General features: G+C 36.4%; 1 protein-coding gene across 4 annotated transcripts in view; it reads left to right on the top strand.

The window, feature by feature from the left end:
- LOC107673552 (neuronal growth regulator 1-like) overlaps positions 1 to 23,338 on the top strand; it is a 133,967-nt gene that overhangs the window by 53,638 nt on the left and 56,991 nt on the right. For all 4 annotated transcript variants that reach the window (XM_016467179.1, XM_016467177.1, XM_016467176.1 and 1 more), the window contains exons 2-4: positions 1,643 to 1,881; positions 13,480 to 13,605; positions 18,963 to 19,094. In XM_016467179.1, coding sequence (XP_016322665.1) covers positions 1,643 to 1,881; positions 13,480 to 13,605; positions 18,963 to 19,094 — 497 coding nt within the window. The remainder of the gene's footprint in view (positions 1 to 1,642; positions 1,882 to 13,479; positions 13,606 to 18,962; positions 19,095 to 23,338) is intronic.

Genomic DNA, 23,338 nt, shown 5'->3' with positions numbered 1-23,338 from the left:
TGTGGCATGAGAACATATCCAGCACATTTCCAAAAGCTCCAGTCAACTTTGAGACAGTGAGTTGAGACCTGCAATGTACTGACGGATATGTTGACTCCCATTTCACCTTTAACCTCAAGAGTATCCGGTGTAAATAACTCACAGCATAGACACTCACACCGCTGCTGACAAACAACAAATAGCCTAGATGTCAGATGTGGTACCAGATTGAAGTTCTAAGCCATCGTTTTTTGTTTGTTTGCTGTTTTGAAGTCTTTTGTTTAGAGGTCAGAACTGTCAATTTGAACACGTCATGTTTAAATGAATACAGAAGACAGGAATCCAAAAATGAAAAGCAAAATGAAATGACCTTGAAACAAAATCAAAAACATGTTTTTTAAGGAAGAGGCCTTTTCATGCAAGCTGTCCATGATGGCATCAGCATAATTTGGCTTCTGCAAAGTGATGGAGGGATTTACACCAAAATACTATGGAGTTTAATTGGGCCGCATAGCTTTTGACGTCAACAACAAAAGATATGGAAAGCATTTTCTCCTTTCTCCTTAAGCGTTTTCTTGAAATGTTGATAGGCCTGTTTAATTTGCTGTCCTGAATGCATGATTATACAGTTAGCTGCTTTTTATTATTTGCATTTAACATAGTTTTTTTTCTGTGCTGTTTTAGAACAGACCTACGGCCCATTTTTGGGTCACGACCCACCAGCTGGGAACCACTGCTTTAAATATTAAATAGTTATTTTGTTGTTGCTTTTTGATGGTATCTTTTGTGCACACCAGGGACTGATGTAGTTTGTTTGGTTTGCAAGTGGTGTTTATTAAACATTTTAGTTTAACTTTCCTCAATATCTAACATAAAAAGTAGATCTGAACCATTTTTGGTTTGTTTGTTTGTTTCTATTTGCTTCCACTAGTCAGTATGGAGTGTTATACGTGGAAAAACGGGTTGTTTCTTAACTATTTTTTGCAAACTGTAAATCACATTTTTGGTATATATGTACTTGATCTGTGTATATCTGAAATTACATGCATAATAACATCCGTTGTCCTTGTCCTCAGTCCCCCCACAGTCACAAGTTTTATCCCTTAAATTCATCTTTGATAATCAAAATGACATATTTAATCATTTTACCCATGAAAATCATTTTTTCATGCCTCAAAATGGCTTGACTATAACTCTACATCCTCACCTCATTTAGTATACGTGGAATCATGAATATGCAAATGACTCTCCGCTGAAACTGAGTCTGAAAATGAGGAAGTGCAAGTTATACAGTGTCATCTGCAAGTCGATGTATCAGAATGGAAATGTATTTTATGTATTGCTCTCTACAATGTCAGCTAATAATGTGTTGCTAATGGTACAAAAACCATCTCAAACAGCTAATGATATGAAAAGCCCCACCCTGCAAATTCACAGGATTGGTTGCATGTTTATGATGGTATGATTCAAACCACATTTTTGAGACTGTCTTTGGTACACGGGAGTTTTAGCGAAAAAATGCTCAGCAGTGATGTTGACTGATGAATTTGGACATGGTTTGTCTCGAAGCATTTTAAAAACAGCAGATAGACATGTAAACAATGTTAAAAGCTTGATTTTCACCACAGGGGTCTTTAATTATCTGCTTTCTTTCTGGTTTCAGATGCTACCTGTTGGATGGGATCTCAAAAGGAGCATGGTTGAATCGTTCCAGTATCATTTACGCAGGGAATGACAAGTGGTCAGGGGATCCTCGTGTGTCCATCGTATCAAATGTGGGGGATAAACATGAATACAGCTTACAGATACAGAAAGTGGATGTAACGGACGAGGGCTTGTACACCTGCTCGATACAAAGTGAACGTAATCTACGCCCAAAGCTCATTCAGTTAATTGTAAAAGGTGAGTGTTTTATCAACAACTGCTTATTTCATCATGATTTGCCATGTTTTTCATTGATAATAAACTAATTTAGCATTATATTTGCACCTAGTTTGGTTTTTAGTTTGGAGGAGGGACTTGAAGCTCTGAAGTATTGAATTTGTCCTCTTTACTGATAATATTTATTAATACTGATGATATGAATTTGTGTTTACATCAATACTTTTGTCGAGTTTTCCCAGGAGCGAAGTTATATGTGTGCAATACACAGGCTTTGTCTTGTAGTCGGTGTTACAAGAAATAAAAAAAATAAAATCAATTTAGTTCAGCTGAACATGGGACGCTACAGTTCTGAGGCGCCGCGCGTCTCAGCTCGGAGCCGCAGGAGTCACGTGACGAAGTTTTAAACAACTTATAGGCTACACAGTCAAATTGATTTGACTTAACTCATGTTTTACAGTGTGACCACAATAAAGAGCTTCTTAGAGTAGCCTACCATACTGAATGGATAATCAGGAAGAATTGTTAGAATTAGAATTAATTATTGTTAGAATTAATACTACTAAAACAAAATAAGATTAATGCGTATGCCTACTGCTGGTTGGCTGCCCACTAGGCATAGGCTCCAGGTCTGCTTCCTTATCGCCAGCTCAAGGCTCGGTCTCTTTTTATTTTTTTTGGGCTTCGCGAAAAAATCAGAAATGCGTTTTCTCGCCATGTTGACTGGTGTATTTTTAAATCTTCAATGATGGATGCGGACGTGGTGACGTCACGCGACAATTGTTGCTTATTGTCGTTAAGCTTTTTTTCCCCTATGATTTTAATGAATATTCAAATTAAATAAAATTAGCTTTATTTCTTTTTTGTTACAAAATTTAAATTTATTTATTTTTAACACCGCACCCCCAGCACCCCCATTTTTTCTTTAGCTCCGAGCCAGGGGGTGCTGCAGCACCCCCAGCACCCCTACTTCCCACGGTAATTTTTACATCCATATTCATGACACTATATTTTGACTTCAGAAGGCTCAACCGCTCTGTCAAAATGTCAGAAATGTTTTGAATCTCTAGGCCACTGCATGCAATTTTACGCTATTGCTTAAAGCTTAGAGCACTTTTTCATACATGTATATATTTGCAGTCATACTGAAAATATGAATTGAATGTGTTACTAATGACTATGAAATCATCAAATGTTAGTAAAAACCTTTTTAATGTTTCATTATGTAAATAGAGATTCTAGCTCTACATGTGTGTGTCCCTTTTAAGGAATTAGAGTAAAGTCTGTGAATTAGCCTATAGGCTATAGATAGCAGTTGGAGTGCAGAATCAAATGTGAGATTAAAGGGGTCATATGATGCGATTTCAAGTTTTCCTTTCTCTTTGGAGTGTTACAAACTGTTCGTGAATAGATAAGATCCCTAAAGTTGCAAAGACTAAAGTCTCAACCCCAAAGAGATATTCTTTATAAAAGTTAAGACTAGTCCACGCCCTCATAAAACGGCTTGTTTAAACACGCCCCCACCTGTCTACGTCACGATGTGGGAAGATTTGCATAACGCCGCCCAAATGTTCACGCAAAGAAAGAAGGCGTAACTTTATTGTTGCTGCCAGAGGACACAACTAGAAATCAGTGGTTAAGTTTTATTTACAACACTGTTCCAGAACAGTTCAACCCAAATATTCAGATGTGTGCAGCGCATTTTATGGAGGACTGTTTCCTGAACCTGGAAGAGTAGCCTACCATGCCGTCTGTTCTGACTCACAGCCTGTAAGTAAGTTTTCATATTTAAAGAATTTGCCACTGATGATTCAAACCTGAGTTTTGAGCAGTGTAGAGTAGCGCTTGTTGTTTGTCATTTCTACGTTCACAAATGCAGACATGGTTTTATGTTTACGTTACGCGATGCAATGCATAAAAAGACAGTATAAGTCAATATAATCCGTAATTATGTCCCCATTGGATGCAACAAATGACTCGTTTATAATGGGTTTTATAGGTTTTGTCTCGTCACTCCAGGACACGGCATCACAATATGGTAAGGGGAGTAACATTTCTGTCACACGCTTGAGGTATTCGGCCAATCACAACGCACTGGATAGCTGGCCAATCAGAGCACACCTCGCTTTTCAGAACGATGAGCTTTGTAAAAATCGACGGTGCATAGAGGAGAAACAATAATGTACAGTATGTGGAAAATAATGTGTTTTTTTTAACCTTAAACCGCATAAACACATTTCATTACACCAAATACACAAAATAATGTTCTTTTTAGCAACATCATATGACCCCTTTAAATACAGCCACGTTTAAGTGGATCTAAATATAAATTTTTATGGAGTTTAATTGTTACTTTCATATGTATTGATGTATTTTCTTCACGGTGGGCAAATAAGTCAAAATATCTGTAAATTGCAAAAATTAGAGTGTCTTCAGAGGAGTGACTCCATTTGTGGTCTAAATTTATGGAGGAAAAAAAAAAAAAAAAAATTCCCATCCTGCTCAGCAGCATAATTACTGATAATGTCCATGTGGAATAACATTTTACATCATAGTAGTGCGTGCAAATGGCCACTCTGCAAGCCTCATTTTTTATTGTGTTAAATGGGCATCGGTTAATATGGTATATAATTTTTTTTTTTGTGAGGAAAACATTAATTCTACTGTTAGCTTTGCATATTATCATTGGCCGTCTATTCTAATAAATAATTTTAACTCCCTAACAGAAAAACAGAAAACAAGATTATTTTTCTTACCCCATTGGCAGATTATTTTGCTTGTTTCAAGAAAAAACTCACTTGAATTCGACTTGTTTTTTCTGAAAACAAGACAATAATTTTTACTTGTCTAGAAAATCCTTCTTGATTTAAGAATTTTTAGATATTTTGGCTGGAAACAAGACAAAAGATCTAAGCTAGAAAAGCATTTTTTGCAGTGTATTACCTTGATAATAGCTCTGCACAATCTGGGCATTCTCTCAAGCAGTTTCATGAGTTGCCACCTGGGATGCTTTTTAAATTATATTGAAGGAGTTCCCATGTATCCCGGTTCCCTTGTTGGCTGCTTTTCCTTTACTATCTGTTCCAACTCTTTTAAAATTATTAGCTCATTTAAATTGGTTGCAATTTTAGTTTTATAGAGAAATTCATATTTAGGCACAATATGTGTTTGCTGCAACACATACATAAAACTGATGATTTTAATGAATATTTCATAGCTGTTATGTAGATATTTGTTTGGTCGCTGGCTTCGTCTCTCACATCCTAGTCATTACAAGATATTTCAATGATGGATATTTATCTAAATTTACTGGTAGGCTTGTATTGTGTGTTTCTTTTACAGGTTGGTGTATACGGTTGACACCTCAGTAGGAGGTGCTGACTCTCAGCACTGGCAAATTTGCTATTTTTTTATCCGCATAAATCCACTGCCTGTAATTAACTAGAGAAAGATCACTGCGAGCTCCCTAACCCTCCTTGAGATAAAGCAAACTAATACAGGCCAATCATATCTGAAGATGTGTAGTTTTAGAGGCCGTAACCTGTAGCCCGTCGCTGAGTCTCTTCTATGTAATTATAATCAACAGAATGAATGTCCTCCTTTTTCACTCTCTTAGCCGAAGGCTGTTTCATGATCATGATGGATCTTTTGTCCTTAATAGAATCCATTACTTGAATGTATCTCTACATGATCTGGGATAATTAATAAGCACTGGTAAGAAAATATACACGCACTGTTGGGGTAATGACAACAACTAAAGAGAGAGAACAAAAGCGACAGGAAACACATGATGAACAGCAGTCTTATAATAGGAATCGGTGAGTGGTAAACTTAATCTCCTGCAGGATTGTATCAAAAATGAAATTGCTAGATTGACTCTTACAGTGGCACAAATCCTAGAGCGCCAAATCGTAATACGATTAAAACGTCTTATTTGTCCTTTGTGAAATTTGAACAGACTGTACTTGATGTATCCTGCACATTTGTGAGGACGAAACAGTTTTGCTAGGTCATTCTTTCTAGTCGACGGGTCAATACTGGGCATCACCAGAGAATGAGTGTGCTTGTTTGTTTTGTGGGGATCGAATGAGGATAGCCCACACACATTTTTCGGAGAATAATCACCAATCTTCTACACCACTTAAATCTTAGCCTTGTTTACCAGACAGTACCATTTATCATAGTCCACAGTGAGTCACCATTAAATAGAGCAGTTTGAGACCACCACATTATTCTTTTATAGATGTGCTCAGTTAGTGAATGACAGATCAAATGTATTGCTATTCTGCACATAGGCCTATATATCTAACTTAGCTAAATATTAGGAGTGATGGCCTGTTTGTCATCAGCAACCACCATTTTGTTTATTGTGGAAGATGAACCAAAGAAATAAGACCGCTTGGCACTGCGTACGTTCCAGTATTGCGGCAACAATGAAACGGAACAAAAAAAGATGAATTAAATTATTATTTCTGTTGTGGCGTCTTTTGAAGTCAATGACTTCTGTTGAAGAAGTTCAATTATGAAACATCGATTATCATGGTATATAGAGAGAGCGATAGCTATACATTTCAAGGGCTTCTTTAACATTGAACTTCCAATTCTTTTGAAGTCACATAGTAGCTTTTTTAATGAACACACTGAAAATTTAAGTGTGTTATTCACAGGAAATCACCTCTCCTTGACATCAACCAGGCTTTATTATGCTGAAATAATTGTTAGAATGAAGATTTTTATTTGGAATTGTTGTTAATTTGGCTACTTTTTTATTCGATTTTTTATTATATTTTTCTGTTTTCCTTCTTTTATAGTTTAGTTATGTTAGACATTAGTTTCTTTACACACACACACACGCACACACAAATATATATATATTAGTGCTGGGCAACGAGTAAAACATTTTTTTTATTATTATTGCGATTAATCACATGATTGTCTGCGATTGATCGCGATGAATCGCATTGGTATGCACAAAATTCAATAATGCATTCAAAAGTAGGGTATTGTGCACTTTTCATTTAAAAGTACTACTATATGAACAAAAGTGCAATAACATTTGGCTTGCAAACACTTAAAACAAATAAGGTGCTTTTTTTACAGCAGTATTCCTTTTACATAGCCTAGTAGCATTTAAAATATTTATTGTAAATCTCAACTTATAACATTAATGTAATCAAATTAAATATAAAACCAAAGCTATTTGCTACTGCCAGGGCATTAACATTTTTTATAGAAAATATTTTATAGTTTGTTATAGAAAAACAATTTATGCTCCAAGTCCAGAGCCTCGATCATAACATTATAACATTATCTCTGACTCTATAAAGGCTGCCGTGTAATTTGCCCCCTGACTAAGCATATAAAGAATTTAGGGGGAGCATTTAAATAATCCTGTGAATGCACTTAAAGAATGCAGAATCGAATCGTTAATCGAATCGCATCAAATTTCATTGTGAATCAAATAGGATTGAATCGTTCTGAATTTGCAAAAACCATTCTTGAATCGAATTGAAACCCTGTGAATCGTGAATCGAATTGATTCGCTGTTTACCCAAAGGTTCACAGCCCTAGTATTAATACTGACTATAGTGTGTTAGGGTCATATATATAATATTCAGTTGATCAAAAGTAACAGTGAACATTAATATACATATATTGATACGTACATACATACATACTGTATGTATATATCAAGCAAAAACAACACCGGTATCACTAGTTTGATGTTCTCCAATCCAGCCTGCTGACGTTTTTTTTTTTTTTTTTTTTTTTTTTGGACAATTTTTTTTTTTTTTTTTTTTTTTGTGGAACATCATTAAGCTAGGTTAAGATGTTTTGAACTTCATCAAAAATTTCATGAAATATTAAGCCTCATTTTAGATTCTGTACCAGTGAGTCTGCACCTCACAGCAACTCTGCAAAGTCTTTAATGTGAAAGTTGATCCTTTCATGAACGCCTAATATTCCTCTCACTGATATCTCTGTTCATACTGTAAGCACTTCTGCTTATAGATTGAACTAATACAGTGTGCTGGAGAACAAAGCACCAGGTCTACGCCAGAATGTTTCTTGTGTACCTTTTATATTGTATTAATATCTGAGATAAGACATAGATACATGATGGAACCAATATTTACAAACAGCACCAGAATATTAGAAATGGTATTTCTTTTAATCATGCACTGATTCGAAGTGCTACATTTTCAATTAACTCTTCAACTGGACACGTTGTACCAAGAGAGCTCATGTACTGGGTCATGCACATTCTCACTGTCTCATGTCTCACGTTCCGTGGCATTACCAACTGAAGAAATCCCAGTGGGTAGAGCAGCCTGTCAGGGTTTGTGTTTTGTTTCTGTCTATGACACCTAATTAGGGATCTAAGTTGGTTGGTTTTAGCAGCCTTCAGGTTGTATGGGGAATTGGGAACCACTATGAACGAATGTGGAAACTGGCAGTTTTGCAAGTGTAGCATATTTCCACTTCCAGCCACATGAGTATATTTAAAATTCATGTGCATATTTGTATCACAGTATAATCACTGGATCAAAATATTCAGTACTCCCTTGTAATGGTGTGCATGGATAGATCATAAGGAGTATTCCCAGCATGCACTCTGTTTTAAAACCTGTTAAGCTGAGTATTAAAAAAATAATTCACCCAAAAATGAACATTTGTGGAAAATGTACTCTCCCTCAGGCCATCCTAGACGAATATGTTTCTTCACTGGAACAGATTTGGAGAAATTTAACATGACATCACTTGTTAACCAATGGATCCTCTGCATTGAATGGGTGCCGTCAGAATGAGAGTTCAAAGAGCTAATAAAAACATAACAAAAAGGCAATTCAGACTGTTACTTCCAGCCTCTGTTGATAAATATGTTGGTGGATTTTGATGTAAGAAGATAACACGGGATGGACTTTTTTCACAAATATTGTGATATTTTTATCAGCTGATGGCACTAATTGACATCACTGCAGAGGATCCACTGGTGAGCAAGTGATGCAATGATCATTTTTCTACAAATCTTTTTTGATGACAAAACAAGCTCATCTACATCTTGGATGGCCTGAGGGTGAATTTGAAGCAAATTTTTATTTTGCAGTGAACTATTTCTTTAGGGCAGCATCTTAGCTGATTTGAAACAAGTTAGCAACACAAGGCTAATTTGGTGTTAGCATGTTGCTAGGCTAACAAAATAATACTGTAATAAGCATAAAAATATATAAATATAATAATAGCACACACAAATATTTAGTATAATTGATGTTTTTTAATTAGACTGAATTATTTTTATCAATGATTTCAGTATTGCATAAATTATATATACCATCTTACAACACCTTTTATCGAAGAATACATGTGATGTGTTTTTTTTCTTTCCTTTTCTTTTTTCCTTTGGTTCAGAAAAAGATATTTGAAGGCAGAATAATCATGCTTCCTACCTTTTCAAACAGCCGTAGCATTGGGTTTGTGCCTATGATTTCTTCAAGTGCTGCCTATGTTGGCAGCTTGCTAGCGTTTGGAACAGAGCCGCATTGTGAGTCACAAGGGTTGTTCAGGACACACAGGAGTTTATTATTATGTTCAAATTGTTACTTACCCTCAGTTTCTCTTTCAGCTTAATTTAATGAATGTAATGTCTATCCTAACAGCTTCTTAACTGGTATGTTTTGTCTTACAAGTAGTTCATAACAGGGTTATCAGACTGAAGGCTTTTCACACATGAGCTAATTTTTTTTTGTCCGTATCCATTTTTCGATTCCTCCTCTGACTGATTTATATTATTTGACTCCAAACTGCAGTAGATTTAATTTGCATCATCGATATGAAACAGTACAAGCAACTGTTTACAACTAGATACATAATGCTGTATCTTTAGAGGAGAAGGTAAAAGAAATGGAAGCATTCACCTTTTTTACTCCCTTTGGTTTTACTACCATAAAGAAAAATGCATGAACAGCACTAATGTGTCTGATTTGTAAGACACATTTGTATGAAAAATTCGAGTTACTAAAATGCAATTTCTGTGGAGAATAGTAGCAATTAGAAATACATTATTGTATAATAGACATTTATACGTCATCAACATTGGTTCTCTTCCACAAATTAAACCCAACTGCATTCAAACCAACTGCATGTCATGCTGAAGTCCAAATGAACCATGCCTCCTTCAGGCAAACTTGTGCATGCCAAAGTTCGCAAAAAAAAACACCAAACGAACTAAAAGCTCTAGTGTGAAAACTCTGATTTCAACAGTAGTGTAGTATGTTTTACTTTGTCATTTAAATATAAGTCAACAGTTCTTGTGGAAAGGATAGGGGAAATTAATTTACAGTGGTCTCTGTGTATTTTTGGCATGGCATGCAACAAATATTAAAGGTTAATGAAGGGCTTAGCTGTGCAATAGAGTGCATCTTTTATTGTACTGCCTATTCCACTGGTAATTTACCATGCAGAGGCCTCATATATAAAATCAAAATTCACCTCATTTATGCTATAAATATTTAGACGATACTGTAACATACAAGTCCATTTTTTGAACAGCAGCCTTAACTTTTTTGTTTTGTTTTTTTTTTCATTCCTTTTCAGCCGGAAGACAACAAATAGATAAGACTGCATCTGATTTCTTTGCCTGTCTCTGCTCGGCTCTTTGCCTGTGCTAGTCTGCATTATGACAGGAGCCCACTTTTCCCTCAGCTCTGTAATTGGAATGTGGGCTGGCAGTAGGTGTGAAGCAATAGGGTCTTGGAATTGTGTGGCAGCAGTCAGCCCTGGAGAACCTGTCAGAATTTGTAGAAAGGCAAGCCATGTACTCCACTTTATTCAGAGGAAACTCTGCATTTTAATAGCTGTAAGCGTTTCAGTAATTCAAGGTGGCGTCATTAGAGGCTTATTTATTCACTCTGGGGCTGAGAGACTGATAATGCCTTCCCCGTCAGCTGTGGCAGCTCCATCTCAGCGCCTCCCGCCGAGGAGAGGAGGGAGAATTAGAGTGGAATGGGCAAACATGACAATCGTGCAGCAGTTAATGAATTAAACGGAAAACAAAGCATCAGGTTGTCTTGAATAGGGCCTTGGGGTAGGGCTTAACGTTGTCTTGTTTTTCTCTTGTCATCATTACCCTACCAATTGAACAGGCTGAGTGGAAATAAACAGGTTAAAAATAACTATGGCCGAAAGCGTCGAGGTTGATGCTCGGAAAGGATTCATAGAAGTCAAATCGCGGTCAGACCTTGAGCTTGAGATTAAATAACACGTGCTTTCATTATGAACTTAGTGATAGTTAAAAGAGCATACCGGGATAGGTTGTTGACCTTTGCATCTGTTTATGCTGCTGTGTTCAGTGGAGTGTCAAGGCATACCGGTCCTTTCGGCTTTTCAGCTACTTGAAAATACAGAGAGGGTTTCATTTCATCTGATAATATACTCTGTATTCACAGGTGGTACACACAAGACCAGTAATGAAAGTCAAAACTGTCTTGGGCTGTAATGAGAGATATTTTTCAATGCACCAAATCCTCTGGACTTTTTTCCCGCCAACTTATAAGCTCAAAAAGCTCAATTGTTTCGACACAATTTTGCCATTATTGCATTGTAGAAGTAAAGAAGTGTCTGGAAAAAAAACAGTAATAAAAGACTTCAAATCTCAAGGTGAGCATTTACCGAGAAAGTTCTAGAATATATGGCAAGATTATGAAACTGATGTTTCTTTGAACATGTTCAGTTTAAAGATCTGCAGAGGCCCCACATCTCATTTAAAAGGCCGGTACCTGACTCCTCAGGCATTGACTAATAGGGTCTTGATCCTGTAGAAGGCAGATATGATCAGGCGACGAATGCAACATTTTCCATTTGTGCTGTCAGTGATTGTGGACATTTGTCAACAGTGGGAGGAAGTTCAAGTAAACCTGCAGTGAAGAGCATGACAGTCAGAGGAGTGCTTTCAAACAATGAAAGGGTTCATATTAGAATTTCAACTCAACCATTTAGTGCCAGCAGATTACAAAAACCAAGATAAGAAAGACCTAAACTGGAGATCAAATAGTGTAGGAGTAAATAACATTGCTGTTTCTTTGCATGGTGACAAATGGCTGAATGTTTGGTGTCCTTATGCCCTCTTCAGCATGCTTTAAAGGATTTTGTTTTAATTCCGTCAGTGTCTTGTTTTCTTCTAACTGATTTCCCCCAGATGAGTATTGCTTATTCTATAATAGCGATCATTCATGATTATATATATTGTGTCTGGTTATGCATGGATGCAATGGGGAGTCTGCCCGTCAGGAGAACTATTAATTGACATTTAAATAAAATAAAAGTTAATTACAACTCCATTTACTGTTTGAGAAGAACATATATAAATAGCTCTTGAGAAAGTTTGGTCATTATACATGGATCTTCAGTAATGCATGGTGTTTAGAATGTTATATTGCGAGGAGGGAGTCAAAGAATCAGAACCAGTTTAGTTAAATGCAGTCCACTTCAAACAACCTGGCACAGAATCACAGTCAGACCTCAAAAAATGAACAAAGGGAATAGTTGATTTTGCAGAGTCCTGACAGTTTATTGCCTTTTTATGTAGGAAAGCAAAACCAGGAGGTCAGACATTTATTCATAAACCCCTTGACAACTGACATGGTGGTTTTGAGAAAGAGTGGAGGCCCTGTGTGATGAAAGGTGGGATAAAGATAGATTTACATCTAGATTTTTTTTTTAGTTTGTAGCTGAGTGTGAGGTGCACCATCACACATGATATCATCATGCAACAGTGGCTAGTTACCCTCTATATATCTACCAGAAAACTATCACGGTAGTTTTATCACCAAAATGTTCAATGAAGCATTCTAAATCAGACATTTCATTAGAAAATGTTTGACAATACCAAATAATTTCTTCTTTCTTATATTTTTTAGAGGTCCAAGCAGGAAACGCTGGGAATCATACTAATTTTGTCAGCATTATTATATTGTGGAAAATACTGAACCATGGTACATAGCAGAAACGCCATTATAATGTAGTTATAGTTTTTGGTTATGCTTCATGAAACATTTTATATCACTAGGCTCCTTGGCTTATGGACTATGCATACCCATATTATCACTTATTAAATCATATTACACTTAGACTTTATAATTACACTTGTGAATTAATCCTTGGAATTTTCATCCTGTCAGAATGAAACCAGTGGAATAAGATTTTCATATAAATGGCTGTAATTCCTTAATAAAATTACAGATTTTCATGAAATTTGGCACAGATGCTTAGAACATCATTCTAAAGACAAATGACTGATTTTTGTGGGTTTTGGTCTTGCTATAACAACGAAAATGAATTTTGCGTTGGGCAGATCTGAAACTATATAGCTGCTTTTAGCCAATCAGCAATCATTAGACAATGTGAACAATGCCAAATAAAAGAAAACACTTATTCATTCAAAATATGAATGACAGACCTGTGACCTTATTGGGATAAAGTAGCATTGTGTTTGGACCCCGAAAGTTGCTGCTTGCAGCTTGTCTCTTGTTGTTGTTCACATACTTGAATTTCTAGATCCAGGCTTTTGGCATTGAGCTCATTTGCAGCTTTGTGTATCTAACTGTTTGTTTTGTTCCACAGTTCCTCCCAAAATCTATGACATTTCATCGGACATTACGGTAAACGAAGGCAGCAATGTTTCACTCATCTGCTCAGCCAGTGGGAAACCAGAGCCCAAAATCTCTTGGAGACACATCTCCCCATCAGGTGAGTTCAAATCAGTTAAAATACGTCACAATAAGTTAGACAGAATTTGACATTGACTTCAAAACACAGCAGGAATGTCTGTCCAAGTTGTTCAGTGTTGGAGTTTAGAGGCTCAGAAGATTATGATGAAACTAAGATGTTTCTTTTTTAAACCCTCTATAATGAACTGAGTTTAGGAAAAGGCTTTTAATCAGTTATCACTTCAATTTGCTGTTGTTCTCAGAAAGACTTCTTAGTTTTAAGTTATCACTCTGCTGCAGGGTAAACAACATGTGAGGGTACATCAACCTCATTTTTACCTTTCATAGTTTATATTCAGCTGTTAAAGCAAAAACTTTGGCATATTTTCAAAGCGAATTGAAAATTCAGTGCACAGCAGTATATTTGAGTGCTTGTGAATTTTTATTGAAGTCAGCTGCACTTATCTTTGGACTGCTATATTTATTTCATTCTCCAGTGTGTTTTGTGATCGAATTGCTTTTTGAGATTCTAATCTAAAGACTTTGAAGTGTCATGAAACCACTACTTACCAAAGGTAGGATACTTCAAATTATAGAAACACTTAAAACCAGATGATAAGTGTGCCAGTAATTAAAAAAAAAAGTCCTCAGACAACCGTCCTGCAAATGGTGAACTTTCACTTATGGTCAACAGATTCAGTCTGGCCCAGATGTGACTGAAAGCCATTTGTCTGAACTATTCTTCTTCAGCCTAATTAACTTCTGTGTGGGCAGAGAGCATGACAATGAGTAAGAGCCAGTCACAATAGAACATTTTTTGAAGATACTGCTGCTTCTGCCACTGAAGGTTGTGATGTACTGAAAATATTAATTTACAGTATTTAAATAGTCGCTGTGATATTGTCAAGGATTCACATGCTGACAGAGAGTAAAGTCAAAACGACACAAAAAATGTGTTTGAAACTTCTACAAATGTACAAATTTATTCATTTTTTCTCTGGAAAAGCCAATATGTTCAGACTGAATACATTATTGCGCACCATCACGTGTAACAGTATTTGGTGCACATATGGCAGCACTGTGGTAATCGTCAGAGCTGTAATCACAGCAGCTCCTGGACTGTGATTTTCAGTGGTTCTTGAATGACCCTGCAGGAGGCTGAACCTGCAACCTAGCACCACTAGATTTAATTGCCGAAACACTCTAAGTGCATTTGGCCTTACACGTTTATTGTGTGTGTGTGTGTGTCATCAGACCTTTGACTTCTGTGCCTCTCATTGTTGCTTAGAATATAGACTTTTCATCAATATAAATGGTGTAATTAGTCTTAAAGACCTTTTAAAGACATTATGCATTTAAGACCTCTCAAAGACGTCTGACTTGTAATGATGAACAGATTTCAATCTGACTCAAAGGTTTGGTCCCCAGGAAGCATTTGTTATAAATGGTAGTTGCCTGAGCAGCTTGATCGCATTAGTATGCACAAAGGATAGTTCACCCATATAATAAAACATTGTCGTGAGAACTATCCCGATGTTTAAATACAGATTTTAGTGAACAAGATACAATATGGATGTACTGACATAATCTAAAATACAGTGTGAATCCTTTGTTACAAATGTATATTTGTATAGTCACATTTAACTATGATACACAGTACCGAATAAAACCGATAAAATGTCAGATTACATAAATACATTAAATAAATGTGATGCTGTTGAACATATTTAATGTCAACCTATTAATTCCATGAATTCAATAATTAATGATACGTTACTAAAGCTGATCATAAGCAAAATGCTTGTTTTAGATGCCGTCAATAATGTGCGCTTCAGTTTCTAAAACATACTTGTGCTAGAACCATACATTACGTACGAACGTGTTAAACTGACTCGCAAATACAGCACACTCTCACCGCTGTAGATTTTAAATGAGAGCTAAAGAACTTTAAATGAGCAATTCCTTGTCTAAGCTTTAAATCACACTCTTTTAATACTTTCAGTACTCAGGGCATTTAAAATTGCTTTACAGACATGATTTCCAAATTCTGTTGACTAGATGAAGATAGATCCTAAAGCGAGCCCTATATAGAGACGTAGTGAGGCTACAGGGCGGCCTCACGCTCTCTGTACAGCCTGGCCCAGCACACTTGATCCCAAACATGCTTTCATAAGCTTTTTCCATTGTGATTTAAGGCCTCGGGATATAAGGAACTCTGACCTTTCAAATAGCTGACTATAACACTTCAGATTTGATTTTTTTTCTCATATGATAAGGCTACAGTGAAGCGTTCAATTGTCCTTTGTCAATCCTTTGTTCGTGCCTCTGCCTCCCAAAATTGTCTTTACTCTGGTTTATTGTTTCCTGAACAATAGCTCCGTTCTCGGCACTGACAGTCTGTGTAAACATCGCCAAATGGTTTCAATACAATGACCAGCTCTTAAAGAGTGCTCGGACAGATATTCAGCAATTGTTTTGGGGCACTTTGGGACAATGAGGGGGCTATCAGGGTTAAGGTGAGATACCGGAAATGGAAAAAGTGGAGGTGGTTCAGGTGCATGTGCGAGATCGAGCGAGCGAGTATGTGTGGCGGTTGAATGATGGTTGATGGTTCATTGTTGACAACTCAATGAATGCCTGGGGGAAGCCTCTCATAATGCAACATTTGGGCTGCCGCAGTATTCTCTCACGGGTTAATGGAAGAGATGTACAGAGAACTGTCACCTTAACCCATAATGTATTCTTCACCAGCGCTCATCATATCAGCAGCAGGCAGACCTCAAGGAAATGTACTTTGTGCTCTTTACACAATGTGGGGAAAGTGCTTACTGTGACTGCACTTAACACAGAGCAATGTGGAATCCTAGATTAACCTTGCTGTGATTTGGCTAATTTGGTTGGAGTGACATTTCCCAGAGGCTACGACAAGTCTCTCTTGAGCTTTCAAATAACTCTTAACACGCACAATTCGGGAGGTGGTCGATATATTTCTGGCACGTAATCGGTGTCCATTAAGCCTTTAAGATGCTCCAGTTTGTGTTTTTTTTTTTTTTTGGTTTATAGCAAACAAGTTGGTTTATATAACAAAGGTTGATTTCACGAAGGGATCCATTCTTTATTAAATGTCACTAAACCTTGGTAATTTCCTCTTTTGGTGTAATCAGTAAGATAAATGATGGCTCATTGTGAAGTCTCTGTTAGAAAAAAGAAAATAAATCACTGAAGTAAGGGAATTATGGAGTGAGTTAATCACTGATAAAGATCCCTCTGGTTTTTAGCTGGAGGAAGAAATATGGTAAGTTGTAGTCAATGTTTGTTAATTTTGTAAGTTTGCCTTTTACCTGGAACAGTTGTTTTGATAATGTGACGACTGCCATTGCTGTGATTTAAAACAGTTTGCCCTGAAAAAGTATACATAATTAAGTGAGTGTGGTTTTCATTTAATTACGTACAAAAGATCAAACCAAGTGATAACTGTAAATAAATAGCTTTTCTCAGAAACAACACTTTTCTTGGCTATTTTTGCAATATTTGACTAACTGGTCATTTTTCATTTAGATGGTTGAAGTCGTTTTTCTCACAGGTGTTTTAGCACCTTGTTAAAATGATGTATTATTAAAAGAATATTTTTGGAAAATATTTTGCTTAAAGTATGCACAGGCTATTTTTATTTCAAATAAATGCCACTTTGTTTGACATTCTGCAATCTAATGCAATTACATTACAGTGTTATACATTTTTTAAAGAATGGCTCAAGTGTCCAAATACATTTTGGTGCCACTGTATATCAGAACAGTATAACATTTAAACAGTATACAATTTAGAAAAAAATTCAACTTAAAAAAAACATGAAATTCAGATTTATTTTTAGATTTATTTAAATTAACGGAAACTAGTTTTAGGTAACAATAACAATTCAGTTTAGTTAACTACATTTTACAGCTTAAATCTTGATGGGTGAACAATCTCATACTATGATGTTTACTTCTTTTGCTCTGATGTCCAACTGCCTTTTCATCTTTGTATAGCCAAATATGAGTTGTTTTGCATGAATGTGTTTGATACAATTTATCCTATTTTACAGTCTTTGCCTCTATTCATTTGTAAAGCATTGGGAGCCAAATAGCACCTTGTCAGCTCAGATACACATCTTAGTCAGTTCCTTGATAACCCCAAAGAAAACTATTTTGTTCAATTGTTCAGTTTGTTACCTGCTATACAGAGGTAATTGTTTTCATGCAACACACAAATATTCATGCAAATTACAAAAGCATGGAATAATTTGTAGCTCTTGTGTTTCTATCAGTGTTGTAGCAGCTAGTCAGAATGATATTTGTGCAAGGAACAGATCAAAATTTCAGATTATGACAGAAGTAGTGATTTCTGATTTTTGAAAGAATCATTCTTTTAAGTCAGATCCTTTCAAGGAATCAGTTGATCCAGTTTACAAAAACAATCTGAAAGATTCCTTCTTTACTCAGATTGATCTGGTTCTCAAGATCAACTGACTCAAATCAGATCTCAGCTGTTAACAGCTGACTGGACAGTGATATCAATGAATAAAAATATACATACCCATCTGTTTCTCATACAAAGCTCCCATATGGCTTCAGAAGAGTTGCAATGTAGTGCATAAAACACTACAATCCCTATTCATTGTAATTGCATGGAAAACTGCTATGCATAAGGGTGAGTAAATGATGACACAATTTTTGTTTTTAAGGGAACCAACTATCCCTTTAAAGCTTTCTTGATGTCGGATCTTGAAGCTCTATGATGCTTTACAAAGACTTGGTAAAAACACACCCCTCCTAAAGCCTCTCCATCCTCCTTTTTTTGCATCGCTCTCCGTGCTGTTTTTATTCTGTGGGGGTTGTGCTGAGTCAGAGGCTTCTCATCCATATGCCAGTGCAGGATTTACCTCTCTGTACCATGAGAAATATTCACCTCACTGTAAAGTGGGATATAAATAGGTTTCACTGAGGAATATTACAATAAGTTTGGATCTGGTCTGGGGAACGTGGGGAGGTTTTTAGTCCAGTAGAAGCGTGGCAGCCCCACGCTGTGCTATATTGCCTCTCATTACTCAAGGACCTCAAGTCATATTTGTCATATTGGCACAGTTCTGATTTCCTCACAGTATTTGACTCCAATAATATTCCTCACTGTGTGAATCAGGCTCACAGGGGAGATGCTTCCCACTGGATGTCTAGCCAACAAAGCAATTATGTGCCTTAATAAAGCTTTTTTCAGTTTTCTGGGTGCACTTGGGCATCTTTTACTGGCTGTTGAGACTCAATGGTGTTTGTACCTTTAAGCATTTAAACATTAATTAATACATGCCTGCAGAAGAACGTTTCTGAAGGATTGTGCTTGTTTATTTTCTTGCGTTCACAGCCAGAAAGTACGAAAGCGGGGAGTATTTAAATATCACAGGCATCACTCGGGATCAAGCTGGGGACTATGAGTGCGGCGCCGAAAATGACATCGCTTCACCCGACACCAAGACCGTGAGAGTAACAGTCAACTGTGAGTACCATATACTACTTCTTTTGTTTCTGTTTGTTTACTGTCAGACAGTGTAGATTCACATGCACAATGACATTGAGTCTTTTTTTTGCCCTCTTACTGGAGATACCAGCTCTGTTCCATAACCTAGTGAGGCTGTCAACTGTCTACTGCATCCTAACTGGAATGGGACTTTGTAAGTGACCGATTTGGAAAGCTCTACATAGGCAGCAACTCCATGCATCATATAAATAGCAGTCCTCTTGGAAAGCACACAGAAAACTTGACTCGCAGGTGATCTAAAGAGAGCGCGGTGTTAGCATGTTGCTAAGCTAATGGCACAGTACATGTGTTCAAATCATTTTTAAATTACACTAAACTTATCGATACTGACTGAAATATAAAGAGTTTAGAATTATATAATATATAATTCAAATTAATAATGTAATGCTATATATTATTATATAGTCACACTTTAGATTAGGGACCAATTCTCACTATTAACTAACTGTTAATTATGACTTTGGCTTCAATAAACTCCTAATTTGCTGCAAATGGGGTACGATTAAGGGATCTAAAATAAAAATATGGTAATCTAAAATATGGTAATGCAGAATAAGGCATTAATATGTGCTTTATAAGTACTAATAAACAGCCAACATGCAAGCTAATTAGCAAATAATTAATAGTGAGAATTGATCCTTAAAATAAATTATCGTTATGTTTATATTAATATAATTATAGTAATTATAGGTAATTATTGTTAACTAAAACGGAAACTTAAACCATGAAAAATGTGTTACTTCTAGGGATGTAACGATTCACTCAACTCACGATTCGATTCTGTTTAGCATCTCAACCGATTTGAATCGTCACATATTTGAATCGATTTTCAACCGGCTCGCGGTTAATCGTTACATCCCTAGTTACTTCAAATAAAATAAGCACCTTTTTTTAGCTAAACATTTGTCATCCATCTTGTATTCAGTTTCCGCTCATCACAGTACATTATGGAATTGTTGTCTTCACAAAGAATACATGCAGTGCTGCTTTCGAATTTGGCATTCGTAGGCTGCTCGCTAGAATTGGAAACAGAATTACAGTCTTCCTTCTGTATCTCTAAGGTAGGCTGGGGTGGAAATTAGAATAGAATTCATGGTACTGGAGTTTCTTAATATTTAACGAGAGAATTCCCTTTTTTGTCTGGGATGGGATGATTAATTTTCAGTGAGGAATGGTCTCAGTGTTATACGGAGTCTTCTATTATGCAGGTAATGAGTCTCTCAAAGTGTGAAAAGACAGTAATGAGCACTCCAAGCATTAATGAATTATACTGACTTTACCCATCATGCTCATAGTGAGGATCTGCCTGCTGCCAAATACAAGGGGAAGGACACTTGACAGTTCCTCTTCCTCCTCTTTTCTGTTTTAAGTCATTTTGTCTCATCTGCGGTCACAGGGATCATTAATCTCTTTGTCTCCGTATATACCATATGCCGAATCACGGCACAGTGAGAGCACATAAATCAGATAGGCCGACACTCACACCAGAATAAATGTGGCGTTCAGACCATCAAACGCCAGCTCCCTTTACTATCATGCAAACACAGACTAATGGGCAGATAACCACTTGGAAATGTCAAGATTTGAGCGGGAATGGCTAGATGACAAGGATGAAGTCATAAGTCATATCACATCTCCTCCCCGTCGATTGTATTGACACTCTCTAATGAGGAGTGAAGCTGAGAAGATAGAGGAGTGAAGCTGAGAAGATAGAGGAACGGCTCAGTGCTGAGTCTGCTGGGCCGCAATTCTGCAGCTTAATTACCATTTTCAATGAGCAATCCATTTATTTTATAGCCACTATTTTTTGCTCTATTCTGCATATGTTTGAGTTTTATCGGCTTGGATGGAGGCAAGGGGTCAGGGTTTGTTTGGTTAGCGTGGCCCAGTTAGTTCATGCGGGTAGATGTCGTATCTACACCATCTGGGGGCATCTTTCTCCATTGGCAGCCATTCAGATCCAAGGCCTGATGAAATATAATTTGATGAATACAGAAAAACTGAAAAACAGCAATATTGTGAAGTACTATTATTATTATCTATTTTAAAATATTTGTAATTTATTCCTGTAATGACAAAGCTAAATTTTACTCCAGTCTTCAGTGTCACATGATCTTTCAGAAATCACCTAATTCGATGATTGGCAGTTTGGTTATTATCAGTTATTATTGGTGCTCAATTATTAACTATGATTGTTATTATCAATGTTGAACACAGTTTGTCCTGCTTAATATTTTTGTGGAAGCCATAGTACATTTTTTTTCAGGATTTTTAATAAATGAACAGCATTTATTTGAAATAAAAAAATATTTTGTAACAGTATAAATATCTTTTCTGTCAGTTTTGATCAGTTTAATGCATCCTTGCCAAATAAATATATATATATATAGTATTTGTTATTTTATTTATTTTTTCTTTTTGGGTCTGTGTTTTGTGGTGCCATCAGCCAATCAGCATTGTCTTGACATTTTCCTGTGACTCTGAAGGGATTAGTCACATGGCATTTACACTAGCGGATGGCTTTCTCCAGGTTTTATAGACCACCCTAGAACCAGGAGGTGGAGGTTCCGGTTGATTCACAGTGATTTACAGTGACAGCTAATGGAAGCAGTAACAGCAGATCCTGTTCCCTTTGCAACATTCTGTTTCAGAGCAGGAAAAGGGATAGATATAATCCCAATGTATCAATCAAAGCAATTTTACCCACTACAGCTGGGTGAAAAATTAGCTGGAATGGAGGTGCCAATGCTGGATTTAGAAGAGAAATGTTATCTCACCATTATGTCCCAAAATAAAATTGAGAAGGATGCAAGAGGACTACTCTGCCAGTGCCCATTGCCTTGCGTAAAGAAATCCTCGATGTGAAATGTGCAGAGCTAATAGGATTTTATTCAACCACTCAACAGTCCAAAAAAAAAAAATCTCTGCATTATAGTGTAGTAATATATGCTGTACTGTATTTCAGGATATTGCTAGTGTAATGTGGTAGATATGGTTTCATTTTATTTTTCAAGTTATATTATTCTGAGTTTGGGATGCTAATTAATTTCAAACAAGCTAGTTTCAAATGAAGTCTTACATGAGATCTTGTAAAAATCATGTAAAATGTTATTATTTCTGATGTGACATCCTTGACACTTTCTTTGTATGTGTCTTTTTATTAGCCTTACACGAATGCAGATAGTGGGACTCGACTCTGACATTTCAAGGGTAATCAGCGCAATTAAATACACGCTATAATAATCCGGTTTGAAAATAATTACAGCTTTTAGGTATGTGCGGAACTGACCTTCAGGTTAATTGCAGATTATGACCACTAATTGAAATAAGCTAATTTATTTGATGAAAACTAATTCTGTGCATGTGTTTTAATGCATTTAACGCATGTATGTGTAAGTCGTAACTTTATTAAAGCCACAAGGACTTGCGCCAGTTACTGCACTATTTTTTGCAGCAGAAATAATTTGTAGAAAATTGTGAATAGGCCATTTTTTTTTGCTTTTCAGGGATTTACACCATAATAATTTCTAAATGAAGACCTACAGGTCAATGCCAGAATCTTAGTAGGTATTGTAACTGTAGACTTGCGGTAAATAATAGCCCAACGGACCCATGTGTGACAAAAACCTAGAATCATTTACTGTTATTGTTGCTACTCGTTCCCTAGTGAGTGCTGAGATAGTCTTCTGTCAGCATTCTGTGAAAGTCATGTAGATCACTCAGCTAACTGAAATAGTGTTAACACTTTAAATGCACATTATGACCTTCAGTTTATAACCTTCATATGTAACCTCCATTCATGCAAAAAAAAACAAAAAAAAAAACATGTTATTGTTCCGGTTGGTGTGCAGCGATTGTATTTTTGGGTAAGCATGCTAATTCCTAACATGCTGAAATTCGGCCTCTCGTAAACATTAGCCAGACCTGGTGCTCAATTCCAGCCAAATCAAACATTTAGAAAAAATAAAATGAAAAAAGCATTTGGCATACCAGGGCTGTGCTGCATTGAGAGTTGAATTGAGAATGCCTTTTACATTCCAGAATTAGAACTGAATTAATTAGGTGAGCAACTGGAATTGTTACTTGAATATTTATAAGGTATTCCCAAGAATCGATTAGTCTAGCCTGTTTTCAGTTAATGGACGTAGCATTGAAGGGCACTTCCCATCCAATAAATCGCAATAAACATTGTGCTTTGGTGT

This window comes from Sinocyclocheilus anshuiensis, unplaced genomic scaffold, assembly GCF_001515605.1.
Source record: "Sinocyclocheilus anshuiensis isolate Anshui unplaced genomic scaffold, SAMN03320099.WGS_v1.1 scaffold44, whole genome shotgun sequence".
Lineage (NCBI taxonomy): Eukaryota > Metazoa > Chordata > Actinopteri > Cypriniformes > Cyprinidae > Sinocyclocheilus > Sinocyclocheilus anshuiensis.
This window is presented reverse-complemented; position numbering and strand designations above follow the sequence as displayed.